Source organism: Anarrhichthys ocellatus, unplaced genomic scaffold, assembly GCF_004355925.1.
Source record: "Anarrhichthys ocellatus isolate YVR2014 unplaced genomic scaffold, GSC_Weel_1.0 scaffold17, whole genome shotgun sequence".
Taxonomy (NCBI): Eukaryota; Metazoa; Chordata; class Actinopteri; order Perciformes; family Anarhichadidae; genus Anarrhichthys; species Anarrhichthys ocellatus.
Window position 1 is genome coordinate 3,750,568 of NW_022280047.1, and position 20,000 is coordinate 3,770,567.

Below are 20,000 nucleotides of genomic sequence, written 5' to 3' on the forward strand. Positions count from 1 at the left end.
TGTGTGTGTGTGTGTGTGTGTGTGTGTGTGTGTGTGTGTGTGTGTGTAAAGGTGGGGGGGATCCAGAGGGGAGCTCTGACTTCTCTAACATCTGTCAGTAATTATAGACCTCACCAGATCAGTGAAAATCAGGACAAGATGCCTCCAATAATCCCTAAGTGTGATGCAAAACCTTATCATTTATGTTAAGTCCAATTTCAGAGGCTTTATGTTCCGGTTGGCTAATTACCTTCTGGGGGAAAACATTGGAAGCTTGCAAAGTTTTTTAGGTACCAGCAGCTGAAATACAAAATCAAATCTTCAAGAAACATATCGGTCAAACAAACGTGCACATCAAAAGCATTCAATAGACGATTTCTGCAACTTTTGAGAAAGGGAGGTATGAATGAGTAGTGTTGATTAATTCATGTATGCAAGTATTTGCAGTTAGGTAAAATTGTGCTTTAAGTACTGCATACACCACCCCCGTCCTACTTTCTCTAGCTCTCTTTCTCACACACACACACACACACACACACACAAAGTGAGGCAAGATGTCGCCACAGTGAGTACAATATTAGCATGTGTGGATAGATGGCTTAAGTACAGCGAGTCTGTCAAACATGATCCATTTACCCCATGGGTGTAATCCATGCCGCCTCCTTTTATGCACACAAATACACACACTTGGAGACAGGCACACACACACACACACACATGCATAACACATACACAGATGCACATAGCATGCATACTTTACACTTGTGGTTTTGTAACTGGTGGAGGGCAGACTTGCAGTGAGGCAGACAATCATGCTGATACCCATCTTTTATTATGGAACACACACAAACACATACACTTCACAACCGCAATCAGTGGTAGTCATCTCTCAGCCTCGTAGAGATGTGTGTGAGTATGTGCGTGTGCGTCTCTTTATCAACATCAAGCACTTCCTGTGGTCGACTCCTCCGTGGATTCATCTCTCTCTCTCTTCCCCTCCGTTATGTCTCTCATTCGCTTCTTTCCATCAGTATGAAGAAAAAAAAAGTGGAATCGTGTCCAGATAACAACACGAAACACACACAGGAACTCACACATATTCGTGCGCCGAGGACAGATGTGATGAAACATCTCCCCACTCACGGGTCAGCCAGCGGTCACTGTGTTTGTGCGTGTGATTGTGAGTGGAGTCTTACTGTATCTGTCTGGCCAATTGAGAATTCATTGTTCTACTCTACTTACAGAAGCTTCGTTCTCTCACATTATTTCTCTCTCTTGTTGACTGAGTTGTGAGCTGAGGAATGAGGGAGGGCAATGATGTGTGTGTGTGTGTGTGTGTGTGTGTGTCTGTGTCTGGTTGGTGTTAAGGTGTGGTTTAAGTAGGAGGCAGAAGATGGCAGTAGATACGTGTGTGTGTGTGTGTGTGTGTGTGTGTGTAAGGGGTGTGTGTTGTCTGTACAGCCGCAGCGCCTGCTCATCACCTCAGGCCCTGCGGGCCTCCGGCTCCTTGGGTGGTCTGGCACACACACGGGATTGTGTGCATGTGTGTGTGTGCGCGTGCAAGTAGTGGTCTGGCAACTACGCAAGATCCAGATTGTACTCTGGGCAGGGCCCCAACCTAACCCCAACCCCCACCCTCTGCTCCAGTGCACCACCTTCAAATACTTAACCACAACACTCCACTGGCTTCTATTACACTCACACAAGCCTCGCTTTTTCTCTGCACACTGTGTTTTTGTCTTGATTTAGACTTCATCCCACCACAACTTTCTGCTCCGTGTATCACCTTCTCAACTGTATACAAATTACTAATCCTTTTTCTTTCTTCTTTTTTTTTTATAAAACTAACATAATGTTTCCCCTGTCTCTTGCAGGCTGCAGTGGTGGTGGTGTTCAACTTTGCCATGGTGCTGCTCATCTTCCCCGCCATCCTCAGCATGGACCTCTACCGACGCGAAGACAGGCGGTTCGACATTTTCTGCTGCTTCTACAGGTGTGTGTGTGCACAGATTCTTTCATGTCTGATGACGATGAAATTGCTCTCCTGTTCATTAATTCTCCCTCTTATGGTTTCCTCTGATCTGTGATCCGTCGATGAATAACTCTAACACAACGTTATCTCTGAGTTATCTTCACCTTAATCCCCCCTCAGTCACAGCCTAATTACTGCTTAAGTTGTCGGTTTCTGTCTGGCTGCTTGGTTGTTTCACTGTGTTTATCTGTCACAGTCTTTATTAAACTGAACCGCTCTGCCAGTCTGGGCATGCTTGTTGGCACAGCGATCATATGGATCTGCAAACACACTATTAAATTCCCTTGTTGGGTCTCAGCCCTATATTTCATGCTGTTGGCAGAAAAAGAGACGTTTAATTAAAATATGTGCAGATAAGAGACTTTTAACAGATTTAATGCAGTTAATCTTAGAAATTAACATTTTTTTCCGCACACTATTATAGAATAACATAACTATGAAAGTTTTAATGTTAGAAACCATTTCATTAAATAGGATGATGTTGATATGTAAAGAATGTCCCTTGTTTAGTCCCTACATATAGTAGTCCATGGTCTGACATTTTCCCACTGTCGTTATCTCTTCAGCCCATGTGCCAATCGTGTGATCCAGATCGAGCCCCATGCGTACCTGGATGGTGCTGACGGGAGTCCCTGCAGCCCTCCCCCGTCCTATTGTACCCCTCCTCCCTCATATCGCACGCCTCCGCCGAGCTACAGCAGCCCCCCTCCCTCCTACAGCAGCCACGGCTTTGCCCAGCAGACCCAAATTACCATGCAGTCCACAGTGCAGCTCAGGACGGAGTACGACCCCCGGACTCAGGCCTTCTACACCACGGCTGAGCCCAGGTCCCAGATCTCCGTGCAGCCCATGAACCCAGCTCCGACGAGGAGCAACCCCAACAACGACTATTACAGCAGCAACGCCAGCGGCAGCAGGAGCAGCAGCAGCAATCACGGCAATAACAACAACAACAGCAGCGGGAGCCGAAGTAACGGGGGATCTCGAGGTTCTGCCACCTTCTCCCATCACCACCCTGCTCCTCCTCCTCCTCCTCCTCCTCCTCCTCCTGCTGCCCCGACTTTAAGTGCCAGCTCAGCTCCTCAGGGGGATTCGACTGGCCAGGGCCCAGAGAACAACAGCTCCACACGGGACCTGCTGTCCCAGTACGGAGAGGGCTCGTTGGGCCTGCGCTGCCTTGGGCCATCCTGTTCCCGCTGGACCCTGTCCTCTTTTGCAGAGAGGCACTATGCACCGTTCCTTCTGCAGCCCACCACCAAGGTGAGTTCAGCATCTCTGTGTGTGTGTTTCTGTAGAAAAGGAGGTAGAGATAGATGGGGGGGGGGGGGGTCTTCTGTGTGAGGTGAAATAGTGTTTGCGCTGACTTGCCGTGGTGATAATTTGAAAGGGAGGATTAGTCACCAGAGTGAATAGTAGGAGGAAATCTGGGCTGGAGTTTGTGCTCACATCTGAGTCACATACAAGCACACACACACACACACACACACACAGTCTGACCTCAGTCTAGTGGGTGGCCAGTCATATGAAAGCCTTCCAGAGCTCAAATCATCTGGTGGCCTGTACTTGACATTATTAGAAAAATTTTCATCACACTGTCAGATGTTTCACCATATTGCCAAATTGCTTCATGCAGTCCTCTGATGCCTTAATCGCTGAATCCCCTTATTGCTGAATGACTTAAAGTAAAATTCTGTTCTTATTTGCCTATTTTTGGCCGTCATGGCTAATCTGCTGCAACGAAATGGTGTGCCTACATTTTAAAGCAGAATAGTAATTTTTGTTTGTCTTTGGCGTACCTTGGGGTTATTTAGAATCTCTCCAATCATCTGACTGCTTGTGTTTCTTGCCATGTCAGGGATATTTTAGCAATGTGACTGTTGTTAATTTATTATAAGTGCTTTGCTCCGTGCTATTGCATGCTTTCTTTTTTCTTTTCATATGGTAACCTTTGTGGGCCTTTGGAATATATTGCTAACATCCACCTTAGAATATGCACAGTATCCACAACTTTGCTCTTCACTCATTCAGAATATGCAACATGGTTTAAGCAGTAATTAGTGTAAGCTGAATCTGTCCTGCCATCGCTCTGTGCAGTGAATTGATTGATGATGATCTTCTTCGGTCCTTCTGTTTCCAGGTGGTGGTGATTGTGCTGTTCCTCTGCCTGCTGGGAGTCAGTCTCTACGGGACCACCCAGGTGAGGGATGGCCTGGAGTTGACGGACATCGTGCCCAGAGAGACCAGCGAGTACGACTTCATCGGTGCCCAGTTCAAGTTCTTCTCCTTCTACAACATGTACGTGGTGACGCAGCGGGCCGATTACGCCCAGAAACAGCCTCTGCTGTACCAGCTCCACCAGAGGTTCCACACTGTTCGCTACGTGCTGAAGGAGGACAACGGGCAGCTGCCCCGCATGTGGCTTCACTACTTCAGGGACTGGCTGCAAGGTAAAGTTAAGCTTGATAATTACCATCCCAACCAGACCAAAAGTGGATTCAGTCACACCAAGGAAAGAACTCTCTTTGGGTCTGATGTAGCAGTATGATTCGTTGTTATATTTTACCCTAATACTGATGTTACAGATGATTTTGTTATTAATGCCTCGTTTAACATCCCTATTCAAGTTAGTTCAGGCATGGTAATGATTTACTCATGAAACAGTCTTGAGATCATAGTTTTCTTCTGTGTTTTGACATGAATCTGCAGGAAACAAGATGTTGGGCAGGAGTTCAGATGTAGGCGGGATTTCAAAATGGACACTGACAGTAGCCTGATTAAAATCGTTTGTGTCATCCTAGAGTGGGGTTGACGGAGGAGGACGAAGTGGGAGGCCATATTTTAGACTTGGCCTCAGGCAATATACAGAATGTGAGAACCTTTGGCAGTAAAGATGATGTCGGCAGCGCAAACTGACACTCGTACTCACTCATCCAACTCATATTAGCACTGCTCCTACTAGCTTTTGTCATTTTTCTTTATAATCTATTCATAAATAATCTGAAATACTTGGCATAAAACAAGCAGTACGCCACACTTTTAATTTTATGGGACCCTGAATTCATTCAGTAGGATGGCAGGATTCACCTTTAGATGGGTTGCTTGTTGTATTCCCCTTATCCCACTGACAGCTCCTAAGAATTGTAAAGGACAAGAATATCATCTTTCACATGTCAGCCCAAACCCGGGAATGGCTTCATTTTCAGCGAGGAAGCGCTGACTTGCCCCGTAACGATAAACCACATTGTGTGAGTCTGTGTGTGTGTGTGTGTGTGTGTTTGAGCCGGAGGGGAACCACACAGAGAGTGTGCGGGTGAGAGAGAAAGAGAGAGAACTGTGTCTGATATTGCTCTCTGCAATGGTGGGACAAATTGGAGCCAGACAGGCCACGGAACGAGACCCAAAACAACATCTCCCACAGACGGACCACAGCATGAGCCTTGGGGGAGAGCCGAGAGGGGGAGAGTGATGCACATATGGATTAGAGAGTAGTATAGAAAAGGAGACATGTGTTACTGATATATTCCCTAATGATGGCTCTGAATCAAAAGCAGCATTTTTTTAGGCTTTTGAAGTCTTGTTTGGTGGTTGAGAATGGAACCAAGTTACTATATTAAATCAATCAGGCTTATTATAGGGTTAGGTTGCAGTGTTGTGTTATATTGCCTTGTGCTGCGCTGGGTTGTTGTGTGTTGTTTTCCTTTTGAACTTAGCTTTATGAGTGTGTTGCAGAGGAAGAATGAAGATAATAGGGCATGTAACCTTTCCAAACATCCGCATCTAACCAATCTGTTTTGTTGTGGTTTCATGCAGGTCTCCAGCAGGCATTTGAGAAGGACTGGGAGGCCGGCCGCATCACCTTCAACAGCTACAGGAATGGCTCCGATGACGGCGTTCTTGCATACAAGCTGTTGGTGCAGACAGGACGCAGGACGCCCATCAACTTCAACCTGGTATGTCTAGTTATTCACACCATTAAAAGTGATTGAACTGTTTTACAAGGACTGCGATCTGAGGATACCGACACCGGTGTTAAATCTGCTTTCCTCTTTTTCTGTGTGCATGTATATTTGTGTGTTTTGTCCAATGGAATTGGGGCTGGAAGAGCCACACCCGGCTTAAAGACTGTCTCTCTCCATCCCGTCTTTTTTTTCCCTTTCTCCCTGTGTCTGTCTTCATCTTCTCTGTGATGACTTTACCGAGCCCAGGAATTTAAAGCTCTCACTGGGGCTGCAGCCTGCCTCTGAAAAACCTATTAACTCTTCATTTAAAACCATTTGTCACACTCTGTGGTTCTGTGTGTGCGTGTGCAGCGCCTTGACAGTGAGATGTCTTCCCTTAGCATCAAGCCTTTTGAGTTTGTTAGTGATTCCAGACACAGTTCATAGTGTGAGAAGTCGGAAGGCTGAAAGAAATCGGTGCACAATGTAGAAAGTCATGCAGGCCTCAACGGCGCTCTAAATAATTTGCCTGGATTTTTCAGTCCCGTGGTAAAGACGAATAATTTTGTCAAAATGGAACTGAATGGATTTCAAAAAAAATATTTGCATTTGTTGCATATTTTTGACAAATGATAAATTGAGCTTCTTGGCCTCACTATGCAGATAAATGAGTTCATCGTACAAAGTAATCTATTTTAAAAAAAACTTATTTTAGTTATTTTCGAACTAAGTTTTGGAAATCAACATTTTTGCTGTCCAGTGTTTTCACTGCAGCACTTTTGGGGTTGAAAAGCACCCAGATTTCATCACTACTGTACACACAGTTATCATAATCTCCTGAAAAACTCCAGCTCAGCTGGTGAAATGAGCCCGGTCTCCAGTGTGCAACTAGAGGGGTGTTTGACATCCAACAATGGCACAAGTCAAGTTAGGGAGCAGCTAAGGCCTTAGAAGGAGGTCCAGAGGAAGCCTCAGTGGGGCACTGCACTCTGTTTTTAGTTTAGTGCCACCTCCAAAAAAAACAACACACATGGATGCATGGCTGCATTCCTTGGCAAGAAACAGCACAAAACAAGATAAGGAACTGGGGAAATATAAAAACAAAATTCTTGGCCAGGATTTATCAAAACTCCAAACACAAAACAAGCCAGGTCCTTTTCAACACTGAGATCATTTCCCTCAAAAGATAATTAACTTTGACAAATAGCTCCGCTGTGTCTTTTTATTTATTTACATGATTTGTGTGTGAGTCTGTGTAGACGTCGTGCATGTCTACAGTATTAAAGCCCCCCCCCCCTCTACTCTTAGCCGTTTCTTTCTTGCTTTTTCTCTTACCCATTGAGCTCCATCGCAGCAGCATACCACACTCCCAATCCCTTCCACTTCCACTAACCTGCAGGAAGCAGAGGCAAATCCTGGTGTGCGGCCCTGTGACATCACTTCCTGTGCCTGTGAGGGAAGTGTATTTGCCGTGAGGCATTGGGGCCGCCAGCAGAGCTGCCTGGGCTTCCTGTGACAGCTTGAAGACATACAGTTGTTGCGTATCCCGCTGTTAAATTCAATCCAGATCCTCTGGAATCCGGCTCTCATTCTTGTCCCCCCCCCCCCTCCTACACTAACTCCTGTGCTCGCACTACCTCTCTCTCTCTCTCTCCGTCCCTTCCTCCCTCCCTTTTCCCTCCCTCAGCGCTCCACTGCTGTGTCCTCTTTCAATGAGGGGAGCTGAAACACGTGGTTTCTTTGAGGCAGCTCTGTGTGTGCATTTGTATGTTTTGAGTGTGTGTTCTGCTTTTGTCTGTTGTGCGTGCACTTACAGCAGTAGCTGCTTTTTTTTGGTGTGTGTGTTTCAAAATGAGTACCAGATCTTTTCCAACCCTGGCAAATTGCAAAGCTAGATGTTTTATTTTGATATGCCACTCCATGGATCTGTGCAGAAGGTGTTCTGGCTTTGATCTGCTGCTGCTAACATTTCCCTCTGTGCTGGGGCGACCATTCATTCCTTATGGCCTTGTCTGGGAGCCATATTGTAGCTTGCTGTCTGTATATGTGTTTGTGTGTGGTTTGAATATAAGGCCATATGAAGACAAAGCTTGGAGAGGGGGGGGTCGGTATAAAGAGTAGGGGGAGGAGGAAACAGCACTTTTCTTCTCAGGACCGGGTTGGTCGGCGGCGCTGGGCATTCTGGGTACCCGTAGGGGTCAGGGGAAGCAAGTGTGAGCAACATTTGTACAGATGTTGTGTTATTTTTATAGCTCTACTCCATTTGCTGGGTGGCATTTCCTTCAGTGTTAACAACCAGGTTAACTGCACACAGATGCGCTCAGGGACTCCAGCCAATTTTTTTTATTGTTACGCTAACTCAAGCAATTTTTCTCTCCTCACCCTCCAACCCATCACCAAAAAAAAAAACTCCTCCTTTCTTTATCCACCTAACCCCATGAGTCCAGCTTTACCCCCAAAACTCTCCCTGCCTCAGTGAAGGAGGGATTTATGGTTCCTAGAAAGGAGAGTGGCAGAGCGGTGTGCAGTAATGGTTTTACCTCTCAGGAGGTAGCAGTGCTAGGCTACACTCCTCTGGTTCCACAGGGGAAGGAAGAAAAGTAATGGCTCTGAGCGAGACAGCCATTCTTGTCTACCTACTGACCGCAGCCGTCACAGCAAGTGACACAGACTGAAACAGCTTGGGAACAATCAGCAACCAGACAGAAACGCTCTGTGTGGGTTTGGTCTGATTCATAGTGGCTGGATGTCAGGAGGTTAGCTCACGGCTTACAGAGACTTTTTATCACCCGGCTCTGGTTTCTAAGACTGAGAGTAACATTAACTACAATGTGTAAATGTGGCATGAGAAGAAAAGTCACCAAAGTCATTACGATTCATTGTCTTAGCACCATAAATGTCATGGCAATGTATCTAGTAGTCAGATATACAGTATTATATGGACATTGCATCCATAGAGCTGCCGAGAAACACATTTATTTCACCCAACATAATATAGCCTTTAAGAAACCAGGGCTTTCCACAAGCCTATGGAGTAGCCAGCTACTATTCCTTTATATACGCTGACCTTAATAAGTGCGTTTTTGAATGAGTTTGTGTTTCTGATTAACATGCAGTGAATTATTGTAAAGGGGAATTAGCATTTTAGCACACAGCTATAGCTGTCGATATTCAAAAACAGGCCTATTTTTGACTTGTAATTCAGAAGCATTAGTATCACCTTTTTTTTTAATATACACGCATAGCAAAAATCGCAACTTAAACAAAAGTATTGTATTAGAATCAGAAATGTATATAATAAAGTATCCATCTGGACTTAAATTATTTTTCGGCTGTTTCGGCCGGCAGCCGGGGCTCTTGAGCAACAGGTAGAGGAACCAGAATGCCAGATTAGAGCTTGTCTAATTCAACATATATCAATGTACTGGTGCATTTGCCACTATTAGAATTAATACTTGGTAGAACATTCGTCTTCCACAGCTGCTTCCTGACAGAAAATTGCTGCAAGGCTTCCATCAGAAATGTATTCAGAGTGGTCAGGACATTGGGCCTGAGGTTGGCCAGCCAATATCTACTGTATGTAAAGGGAGAAGCTGATTCAACGTTTTCCATGTTTTAATGTGGCATGATAATTCTGGGAAGCCGTGATGAGAATTACGGGAATTCTAAGAAAGGCGACCAGTGTTTGACTTGTTGATTTTTCTTTGGTTGGAAAGAGAGAGGGACTAATATTTGACTCTTATTTTGAAAGCTGGTCCGTTCTCTTGCACTCATGCATGTGTATAAGTAAGCATTTCTGTGGTCAGCTCACCTGTAAAATGTTTTGGTTAAACATGTCTTATTTCCACAATACCTTTTTGTGTCCAATGTATACATAATGGCGGCAATATGCATGCTCCACCTAATTTCTTTTTCACCTTTATTGCACTGATTCCATTTGCTAATTATTCCATTTAAAAATTTTAAAATGTGGCTCAGCCTATGTATTATTATACCCATTTAATTTAGATGCATGCAAGTATGTGTTTGAATGTTTTAAGAGAACACAGCAGAAGAAAACTTTTTGTCTACATTAGTAATTATGTTACCATCGTTAATTCATCTCCGTTCTGGGTTTTGTAGCTGACTCGTCAGAGGCTTGTGGATGCAGATGGGATCATCAACCCCGCGGCTTTCTACATCTACCTGACCGCCTGGGTCAGCAATGATCCTGTGGCGTACGCTGCCTCGCAGGCCAACATTCGCCCGCACCCTCCTGAGTGGTTCCACGACCGTACCGACTCCATGCCCGAGACACGCCTCAGCAGTAAGTCAGCATATCCGCAAAATATGCTAGAGTTAAAACCAGGAAGCTTTATAGTGTAATGGAATGAAGTTTTGCTTTGACCTAAGGAAGGAAATGTCAATAATAGTAATAATAATTGCTCCAACAAATGAGGCTAATTTGAAATGATAAAGTTCATACCTGCTGCACGGTGCAATTGAACAAATTGCATTTACTGAAATTTCAAGGCAACTTTTTGTGGGGCTCATTGGTCTCGCCTGCGTCTTTTTTTAGGTTCCATAAGGCGGCTGCTACATGCGAGCAGTGTTTACCTCTTGTGGTTTGAGTTATTGCTCCTTGTCTGCCTCTTAGCTTTAAGTGAGGTAGTAGACTTTACAGTACCACTGCGGTGTGTGTGCATTTGTGTATGTGTGAGCTCAGGTTGCAAGGCTGAGGACCAAGACACGGCTCACTGTGGTTCTTCTAATGGTGCCTGTGGTGAATGCTATAATCCTGGCTACCATGGGGCCCTAGCATTACACACACACAAACACACACACACACACATTATTAAAACTCAGTGACCCCAAACACTACACACACCCTATTCTCATTTCCCTGCCACACACACAGACTGTAACTCACAAAAGTACAGTCATGTTGTTGTTTGATTCTAGCCTGTGATTTGGTGCAAGTCAGGAAGTGCTCCACGGGGGAGGAAAATGATTGGATAACAAGGACAGACTTGGTTTAGGTGGGAAGCACAATTGGATAACAAGCAGGAAGTCCTTTGCGGGGGGGGGGGGGGGGGGGAATATGATTGGATAAGCAGCAGCAGCGTGAAGTGCTTGGCTGTGCAGGAGCCCCCCGGAGCAGATCTGTGTTGGCCAAAAGCCAACTGGTGTCCTGATGGAAATTTATAGTTGAGATTATAACGTGCCAAACCATGTAAGCAAGTGCTCCTGTCTGACAACCTGCAGGCACTGTGGAATATTCACACTCGAAATAGATGTGGAATCTTCCATATGCAGCAATGTGTTGTTAATTACACCGCATGCAAAAGTCTGAATGAACACAACATTTTGTCAGCACCAAATATGACTTCATAGCAGAGTGACAGGCAGGTACGCGTGTTCATGCATCAACATTATGCTTTATGCGGCAGCGCAACGTTTGGGGTGTGGTAATGGTGGTGGTTCTGACATTGTAATTACCGTGAATCACAGTTAGCTCTGACACTCTGCTGTGTCTGGAACTGATAGGTCCTCATTAGCCAGGCTGGGCCACAGACTGGCTGGGTTTGAGTCAATGGAGCTCTGTTTCAGGCTGCTCTGCCCACCACACACGCACACACACACACACACACACACACACACACACACACACACAAACACTTGGCCACAGATGTAGCTGCTCTTGGAACAAGGTTGGATTAGGGAGGGAAAGCCTTGATATTGGTGGTTTGGCTGAAGAGTGTAAAATTATTTCTGCAGATGCACTAAATGATCAGAACCTAATGCTTGTTAATAAGAATTGATAAACTATCATCTACATATGTAATCCATGTCCCGAAATAATAAATTTCTCTGAATTTAAAATGTCATCATCATGCAAGGCTCTGTGGCTTCTGCTTCCAAGGCCCCGAAGTGCAAATCCATCCTCAATTGCTGCATGGCGTCTAATAAAATGATGTGGTGCTAAATAAAGATCAAGTTATCTTCCTTTTTTTCTTCTAACTAATCGACCTTCCTCTCATTGTCTCTCCATCCAGTCCCGGCTGCTGAGCCAATCGAATACGCACAGTTCCCCTTCTACCTCAACGGGCTCCGGGAGACGCCGCAGTTTGTGGAGGCCATCGAGAGCGTGCGGGCTATCTGCAGCAACTACAGCCGACAAAGCCTGCCCTCCTACCCCAATGGCTACCCTTTCCTGTTCTGGGAACAGTATGTTAGTCTGCGCCACTGGCTCCTGCTGTCCATCAGTGTCGTGCTCGCCTGCACCTTTCTGGTCTGTGCCCTCTTCCTGCTCAACCCGTGGACCGCCGGCATCATAGTGAGTGGTGGGAAAAAAAACAGACGTGCATAAATGGTTGATAATGGTCGAAAAAAACCTGTACCTGTTCACTCTTTGTGACCTACGTTTGATGAGCGTATTACTTCGCCTTTACTCTTCCCCAGCATTTAATTCCTGTTTTTTTTTTAATGTGCGGTCCAGAAGGCATCTAAGAGAGGACGGAGTCAAAAAGAAGACGTGTGTGTTATTGTAGCCTCAGTCACCAGTGTTTATCTTGTGCTGTTTTGTTAGGGGCCGTCTATTTAGTCTAGTCCAACACTCCCGGACACCAACGCTCAGATAAATGGGGAGAGAACACAAAGTCGCTCAGACAACTTGCTCCCACTCTAAACCTATAAAAACGTAGATTTTATTTCCATCCTCCGCACTCCTACGCTCCCCCTCCTCTCGCTAGAAGAGCTTCAACGGTTACGCGCAAACACTCATTCACATACGCAGGCTCACAGACACACACTTCAAGCACACACGCAGACATGTATATACTTGCGCACATGCAGTATGAACGCGTAAAAATGCAGGTACATAATTCACACAGACACATGCACAGAGCGCTCTGGTCTTTCTCTCTGGTGGGTTGTATTTTATGGCAGGCAGTAGCCAGGCCTTAAACAGGGGAGTGGGAGACCTCATGTTCATCCTTCAGGCTTTACTAGCAAGATCAAAAGACAAGTTATGGATAGGCATCAAGTTTAACCATTTGCTCTGTCCAGGACCAGACCACCGCCAGCCCTACAACGTCAAACCCTCTTAGCTATTTGCCCAGAAATCCATCTCAAGCACAGAGACAGGCCTGTTTTAAACATTGGGTCTTGTGTTTTGATATATACAGATGTTTCTAATTCACTTGATGCTGATTGCTGTTCACACTTGAATAGACCACCGCATCTGGAGTGATCACTTGTGATCTTGTTTTGTTCTGGATTTGCATTTTATCTGTGGGAAAACTGTGACATAAAAGAAAAAGAAAACACAAGTAGAGACTTTAAAATAGTGCCTGAGTCTGCCGTGTGATATTTAAAAGAACTAAGTCAACTAAGATCTTAAAATAATACAATAGTCCAAATACTTTATTCAATATTGCTCTCCACTTGCAAGATCTTAAGTGTCAACAGAGCCCGACACACACATACACACTGCTGGACACATACTCTGTGCTCGCTCACTGTATATGTACTCACACACATACACACAGCTCCCTCCCCTGCCCACCTCAGCCCTCTTCAAAGGATTTGGGCCCCATGTAACCTGACGCCTGTCAGCTGATAATGGCATTTACTCCCAGCTCCTGTCCCGCTTTTCACTGAAGCCTCTACACTCACACACACACACACACACACACATATTTTGCCATATTTTTTCCATTTATGGTCATTTGATGCACTTTTCATGTCTGTCACCTGGAAAATGTGCATTATGATAATGAATTGATTGGCATGTTCGTACCCCTTTGGATAAAAGGTATATTTTGGACTCAAAACACAAAAGAGAAAAATAAATGTGTGACATTAAAGAACTTACAGAAAGCATTTGAATTTCCTCCAAAAGAAGACAGAGAAGTTTAGGAACATAAAATGTGTACACAGATTGGTTATTACACATCAACTTATGAAAAGAAATATGTGTATTTTTAACTTATTTATGTCCTGTCCTGTGTTTGATTAAATGTATAAATATGCATATATATATATATATATATATATATATATTTATAATAATAATAATACATTTTATTTGTATAGCACTTTAAAAGGTACTCAAAGACGCTTTATCAACCACCTTCCTGTCTAACGGAAGCTCATCCTTCTCTCTTCAGGTGTTGGTGCTTTCTCTCATGACTGTGGAGCTGTTTGGCTTCATGGGGCTGATGGGAATCAAGCTGAGTGCTGTCCCTGTGGTCATTCTCATCGCCTCTGTGGGCATTGGAGTGGAGTTCACCGTCCATGTAGCCCTGGCATGTAGACATGACACAAAGAACAATATATGATTTCAAAGATTTAAGTCCTCAGTTTGTCAATAACAACAAAAAAGTTTTTTTTTCTTGATTGGTTTTGATCCTCTTGACGTAAATTCTCTTTGTGTGTGTGTGCGCGTGTGTGTGTGTGTGTGTGTGTGTGTGTGTGTGTTGTAGGCGTTTCTAACAGCTATAGGGGATCGTCACAGGCGGGCGGTGCTGGCATTGGAGCACATGTTTGCTCCGGTGCTCGATGGAGCCTTCTCCACCTTATTAGGTGTCCTAATGCTCGCTGGCTCTGAGTTCGACTTTATTGTCAGGTGAGTTTAAATGGCAAACCTTGTGAAAAAAATGTTACATTCATTGAGCCGAATGTATGAGCACCTACAAAGGTTACCGTACGGTGTCTGTGTGGCGTCAGTAGACCGTTGAGACCAGGCCTCAACCTGTATGTGACACAGGAATCTACCTGAGCCACCAATCATGCATGAAGGCTCTTCGCTTTCTTCTACCGTTCCCTCTGTCGGTCTCTTTTTCATCTTCCACCCGCATCTCCCTTTCATATTCCCTGTCTGTAAACCTCATCCCTTTTACAGCTACCAGTGCTTTTTTTGCCGATTTCTTGCTCTCCAACTTGCTCTCCAAGAAATGACATAAACAAGGCGTTTATCTTTCTCCCCCCTCCTCTCCCCTTGTGTTTTTTCTTTCATCCCCCTCCTCTCCCCTTGTGTTTTTTCTTTCATCCTCCTCCTCTCCCCTTTAGTGTTTCTCATGCCTGACATTTTAAGGGAAACCAGGGCAAAGATGGAGAGTTCAAGGTCAAAAGAAGGAAGAGGAGGGGGGCCAGGAGGGAGTTGATGGGGAAGCAGATGGAAATGTAGTGAAAGAGAGAGAGAGAGAGCAGGAAAGTCTTCTGGCCTTTGTAATCTCCTCCAGCTAGTTTAACGGCCCTCGCTAGACATTTATTAGCATGGGAAGGAGTTACGGGTTGAGGGGCAAGAGGGCAGTTGTGGAAAGACAGGAGAAGTGGAAATTAAAACCGACACACTGTGGGGGCTCTGCGTCGGTGGCTCCTTTTGTGTGCGCGTGCTCTTGTAAGCATCAGACAGAAAGGTAGCAACGAGCCGCCCTACAAGGGAGGAAAATTAATGATCCTGTACATTCTCGAGCCTGGAGTATTATGATAAATTTCCAGTGAGCTCACTGAATGAGTTAAAGGAGCTGAGGTAGCTGTATAATTTGGTTGACATGCTTCCTTTAAGAAAAGGGAGCACTGGCGTCCATGTGATCTTCGAGCACGTAAACTCTGTCATGTGCACAGGCCTGCGCTGATGCATGCACACCCACACAATCACCCTTAGTCCCCCTCACACACACACACACACACACACACCAACCTGCTCCCTGACCTTGTAATCATGGGGGTCAATGATGGCATGCCTGCGAGTGAAAGCACACACAGATACACACTCTGAGAACACACAAACAGTCGCACAAACACAGGGAGGCGTATAGACCTGCTCTCCTCACCTCCAGTGGTGTGCTCTGGTTTCTGGCTCAGTCCCCGGGCTCCATTTAAAGGTTCTGCTGTTGTCTGAGCAAACAAAGCAGCGCCCCAAGACGGGTCAAAAACAACAGGCCCGACTCGTATTTTTCTGCTTGCGCCGAAAGAAATGTTTCCCTGGCTTTCCCCGTTCAGCCCTGTGAATGTTTTCACTCCAAACAGCCCGGCAGGGCACTCAGCCTGGTATGTGGGCTGCACGCGTGCATGTGGAGATGTCTGTGCGTACATGTGTATCCAGCGGTGACGTGGCGTTCACCCCTCCTGGTGTGTATGGACATGCTAACCGTGGTGATGACACAGTTATTTCAGTTCCACTTATAGAAACAGTTCTGATAATCTAATAAAGTAGATGACAGATGGTTGGGTGGGCTTTCAATACTGTATAGTGTGGGAAGAGCTTTGCCAGAGACCAAGTCAGAGGTCAAGTTATAGGTGCTTGCTTTCAGAGCACAATCACTACCAAACGTTGTTGAACATGAACTTTGGGCATAAGTTCACTGCCATTGGAGGACATACTGTCAATGCCAGAAGGTGGAGTTTTAATTAGATAACGCAGGAAATACACCCCAGTGGTGAAATCTGACCTTTCTTAACGAGTGACCATTTTCAAAACAAACAAAAAAAACTTCATCCAAAATGTTCCAAAGATTTTTGCTCTTCTTTTTATCATGGTTACATTAACCGTATTCATTTCTTTAATGTGCATTGACCTATATGAATCCATTTAAGTATAACACAACAACATCTAGACGTAGTTGATTATTGTGCATTCACGGATCTGATTCAGAGAATTATTTTTTTGTAATTATCCTGAAATGTCTTCATCTTTTGTGAGTCACTTCAGAGTAAACTGAAGTGACAAACTACGATTTTGCATATTTATTAAGTTCCCATCCTGTTTCACAGTCAGACTCAGAGTAACCGTATTGTGAGGGTGAGGCCACCCATGCTGGGTAGACAAAAAACAGCTCTCCTCACTTGTGGCTCCTCTGTGCGATGCCTGCCTTTCTGCATGCACACACACACACACACACACACATTGATATAAACACCCACACAGATTAGTTATGAATGTGCGTTTAGTGTGTGGCCCAGCTGCATCACATACCAGCGCATCTACACCTCAGTTCGCCCACTTAAACCTTAACACACACACAGACACACACACAAACTGCATAGTCAAGAGTCAGGCGAAGGGGCTCATGGTTCAACGGTGTGTCCCTGATAACCTGAGAGCTTTCACTGGACAACCAAGTGAGGAGGAAAGCCCTCTCTAATGAAGACAGCTCGATTGTGGGGGGGGAGAGAGAGAGAGAGAGAGAGAGAGAGAGAGAGAGAGAGAGAGAGAGGGGAATTCAGATGGGAGATTGGGGGGTCTTACCTGATACATTGGAGATTTAATTAGACGGAGGGGATTGTGGAGTGGCCGGGAATTTCACAGGGGCTTAGCTGGAAAGAAGGGAGAGAGAGAGAGAGAGAGAGGCAGAGAGGAGAGAGAAAAATAAATAGAAGAGTGGGAGAGAAAGAGACCAGGGGAGGGGTAGCGCTCTGAGGGTCCCCTGCTCTTCTTCCTAGACTAAATTGTTTAAATTCTATACCCTTCACTTCATTTGTTTGCTTCTTCCTCTCTCTTTTTTAGAGCCGAAGAGGAGAGAGAGGCCCCTGTCCTCTTGTGCCCCCCCCCCCACCACCCCCAACGTCCCCCTCTCCCACCTCTCCCCCCATTTTACCCTCCCTTCACATTCCTCACTGCATTGTTTTCTCCATGTTTGCTTATACACCACACACCCAAGAGAGAGTACCCTCGCCCCCAATACCCACCTCTTTCCCCCCACCAACACCACCCCACTTTTTTTTTCTTTCTTCCTGTGCCTTTGAATTAACCAGCTCTGGCTAATTATGCTTCCCCTTTTCTCCTCTCTCTGCGGCTTCTTAAAGACTAACCCTCTTTGGCAGGACTTAGAAACACACAAGGTACATTTCTGTTTTGCTCCTCAAAACCACAGTGCATGCCTGCCTGTCTGTGGGGGGTGTATATGTGTGTATGTGTGTATGTGTGTTTGGGGAGTGTCCGGGTGTCTTTGTGGAAGTATTATTTCGGGCGTGTGTAGTGGTTGATCTTGCACATGTCTCCCCACGTCTAAACCTCTGTGGTTTGCACAGGTATTTTCTTTCTTTCTAGCCTGCTTTGTTATGCTTCTTGTCTGTATGCGTTGGCCTGGGCAGCTCTATTTTTTTATTTTTTTGTTCCTGTCATGATATTTCCCCATTTAAAAAGCATATCTTGTCTTTTTAGTAAATGTTTTTTTCTTAAAGCGCGAGGAAAAAAATATGTTTTGCATGCAGGGTTTTTTCTCCTGTTGCGTTTAGTTTGACTATTCGTAAGATTAAAGTTGATTCATGTTCAGCTACTTTAATGTGTGCCTTTGGTGTGTTGCAGGTATTTCTTTGCAGTGTTGGCCATTCTAACAGTACTTGGAGTACTGAATGGACTGGTCCTTCTTCCAGTATTACTGTCATATTTTGGGCCCTATCCAGAGGTAAGATGCCAAAAATACAGCTGCAAGGAAATTGAATCAAAGTTTACTACAAAAAGTGGCATTTTGTTTCATTCAAAAGTGTGAAATGCTCACTGCTGCGTCTTCACCTCCTCTCTTTTCTCCTCCCAGGTGACTCCAGTCGATGGTCGTAGCCAGTTGCCCACTCCGTCCCCAGAGGCCCCTCCTCACGTGGTCCACTTCTCAGTTCGTCCTCACCACACCACCACCACCTCTGGTGCAGCCTCAGACTCGTCGGACTCGGAGTACAGCTCGAACACCACAGCGTCCGGTATCAGCCAGGAGATGCAGAACTACAACCTGCCCTCACACAGAGGACAGACTCGAGCGGAGGAGCAGCAGTACCGCCTCCAGGCCAGCAGGGGCAGAGCGGCCAGGACAGAGGAGGATAGGCGAGCAGGGTCGGGGCATAGGCGCTCAGCCAGACAGCCTGAGCCTCCTACCTATACTGTGTCTTTGGTAAGAGAATATCCCCCATCATGTTGCATGTATGATTATCTATTTGTTCTCGTTTGTCACATCATAGAAATAAATATCTTATCTCTTGTATCTTATTTGCTCTCCAGTCCTCTCAGGGTTGTGATTCTGGGCCCCAGCCTGGGACCACTCACCGTAACAGCAGCAGGGACCCCAAGAGCCAGCTGCACTGGCAGGCCCCGCCCCCAGCCCGCCCACGCATGGACGCTTTTGAAACTGCTACTGAGGCTGGGGGCCATTATGGCTCACACGGCCATAGAGAACACTCAGCAGGCCACAGAGCCCGCTCTTCCCACAACCCACAGCCTAATCACCACCTCCCGCACCACCGCCCCAACCCCACCCCGTATCGCCAACCCATCACCACGGTAACGGCATCAGCCTCCGTCACTGTCGCCGTCCACCCGGCTCCCTTGTCCAACCAGGGCCCCCACGCTCCCTCTTACCCAGGATACACTGCAACAGACAGTCACTGCCCATCAGGGACGGAGGGCCCGGAGCCTGCCTTCCAGGACCCACATGTGCCCATGGACACCCACACGGGGGCCCGAGGGGTCAACGTGGAGGCCATGGAGCTGCAAGACTTGGAGTTTGAGGCAGCTGACAGCAACAGTGGCAGACGGGCAAGCTGAGGTGAGCTTTAAACTGCTTCAGTTGGACCATAGTACAGCTGTCCTTTTAGAAAAGTATGTTTCATCATAAAGAACTCACAAAACAATCTCCCTTTTTTTGTTTCCAGTTGTGGAGAACGGAAGTACAACGGCCAAAGATGGACTCCTCTGTATTACTAAGCAGATGACCCGGCCTGGCTCAGTCCAGCCCAGCATAGCTCAGCATAGCTCAGCTCGCCTCGCCTCTTGGCCCCAAGCAGCGAGAAACTCGCCAGTGTTGCCGTCATGGTGCTCATTCTTACTGTAACCCAGTGGACTATTGTCTTAGATATTTCTATCTATATTTAAAAGATGTATACATATGTAAATATGAACAAAATGTAGCTATAATTTTAGGAGCTGTACAACTCCTCATAACAGACTGGGGCTGCCATTTTTATATGGTGTGTGTGTGTGAGTGTGTGAGTGTGTGTGTGTGTGTGTTTATGTGAGATAGAGATAGATCTCTGATAATTGCTCACTCATCTGTGGATCTGTGCCATTAGGAAGCTTC

The 20,000-nt window shown here is 45.8% G+C and overlaps 1 protein-coding gene across 2 annotated transcripts in view; it reads left to right on the plus strand.

Annotated features, from left to right (window-relative positions):
• The window catches only part of ptch1 (patched 1), a 48,076-nt gene that overhangs the window by 25,724 nt on the left and 2,352 nt on the right, over positions 1–20,000 (plus strand). Inside the window, exons 13-24 of one of the 2 annotated variants that reach the window (XM_031856187.1) lie at positions 1,854–1,972; positions 2,578–3,271; positions 4,149–4,458; positions 5,822–5,961; positions 10,072–10,255; positions 11,985–12,265; positions 14,100–14,237; positions 14,415–14,557; positions 18,242–18,341; positions 18,471–18,818; positions 18,926–19,469; positions 19,576–20,000. The exon at positions 19,576–20,000 is cut by the window's right edge and continues 2,352 nt beyond it. In XM_031856187.1, coding sequence (XP_031712047.1) covers positions 1,854–1,972; positions 2,578–3,271; positions 4,149–4,458; positions 5,822–5,961; positions 10,072–10,255; positions 11,985–12,265; positions 14,100–14,237; positions 14,415–14,557; positions 18,242–18,341; positions 18,471–18,818; positions 18,926–19,468 — 3,000 coding nt within the window. In that variant the 3' untranslated portion in view covers position 19,469; positions 19,576–20,000. Of the gene's footprint in view, positions 1–1,853; positions 1,973–2,577; positions 3,272–4,148; positions 4,459–5,821; positions 5,962–10,071; positions 10,256–11,984; positions 12,266–14,099; positions 14,238–14,414; positions 14,558–17,739; positions 17,776–18,241; positions 18,342–18,470; positions 18,819–18,925; positions 19,470–19,575 lie in introns of those variants that run through there. The other variant, XM_031856188.1, reaches the window with a different exon arrangement.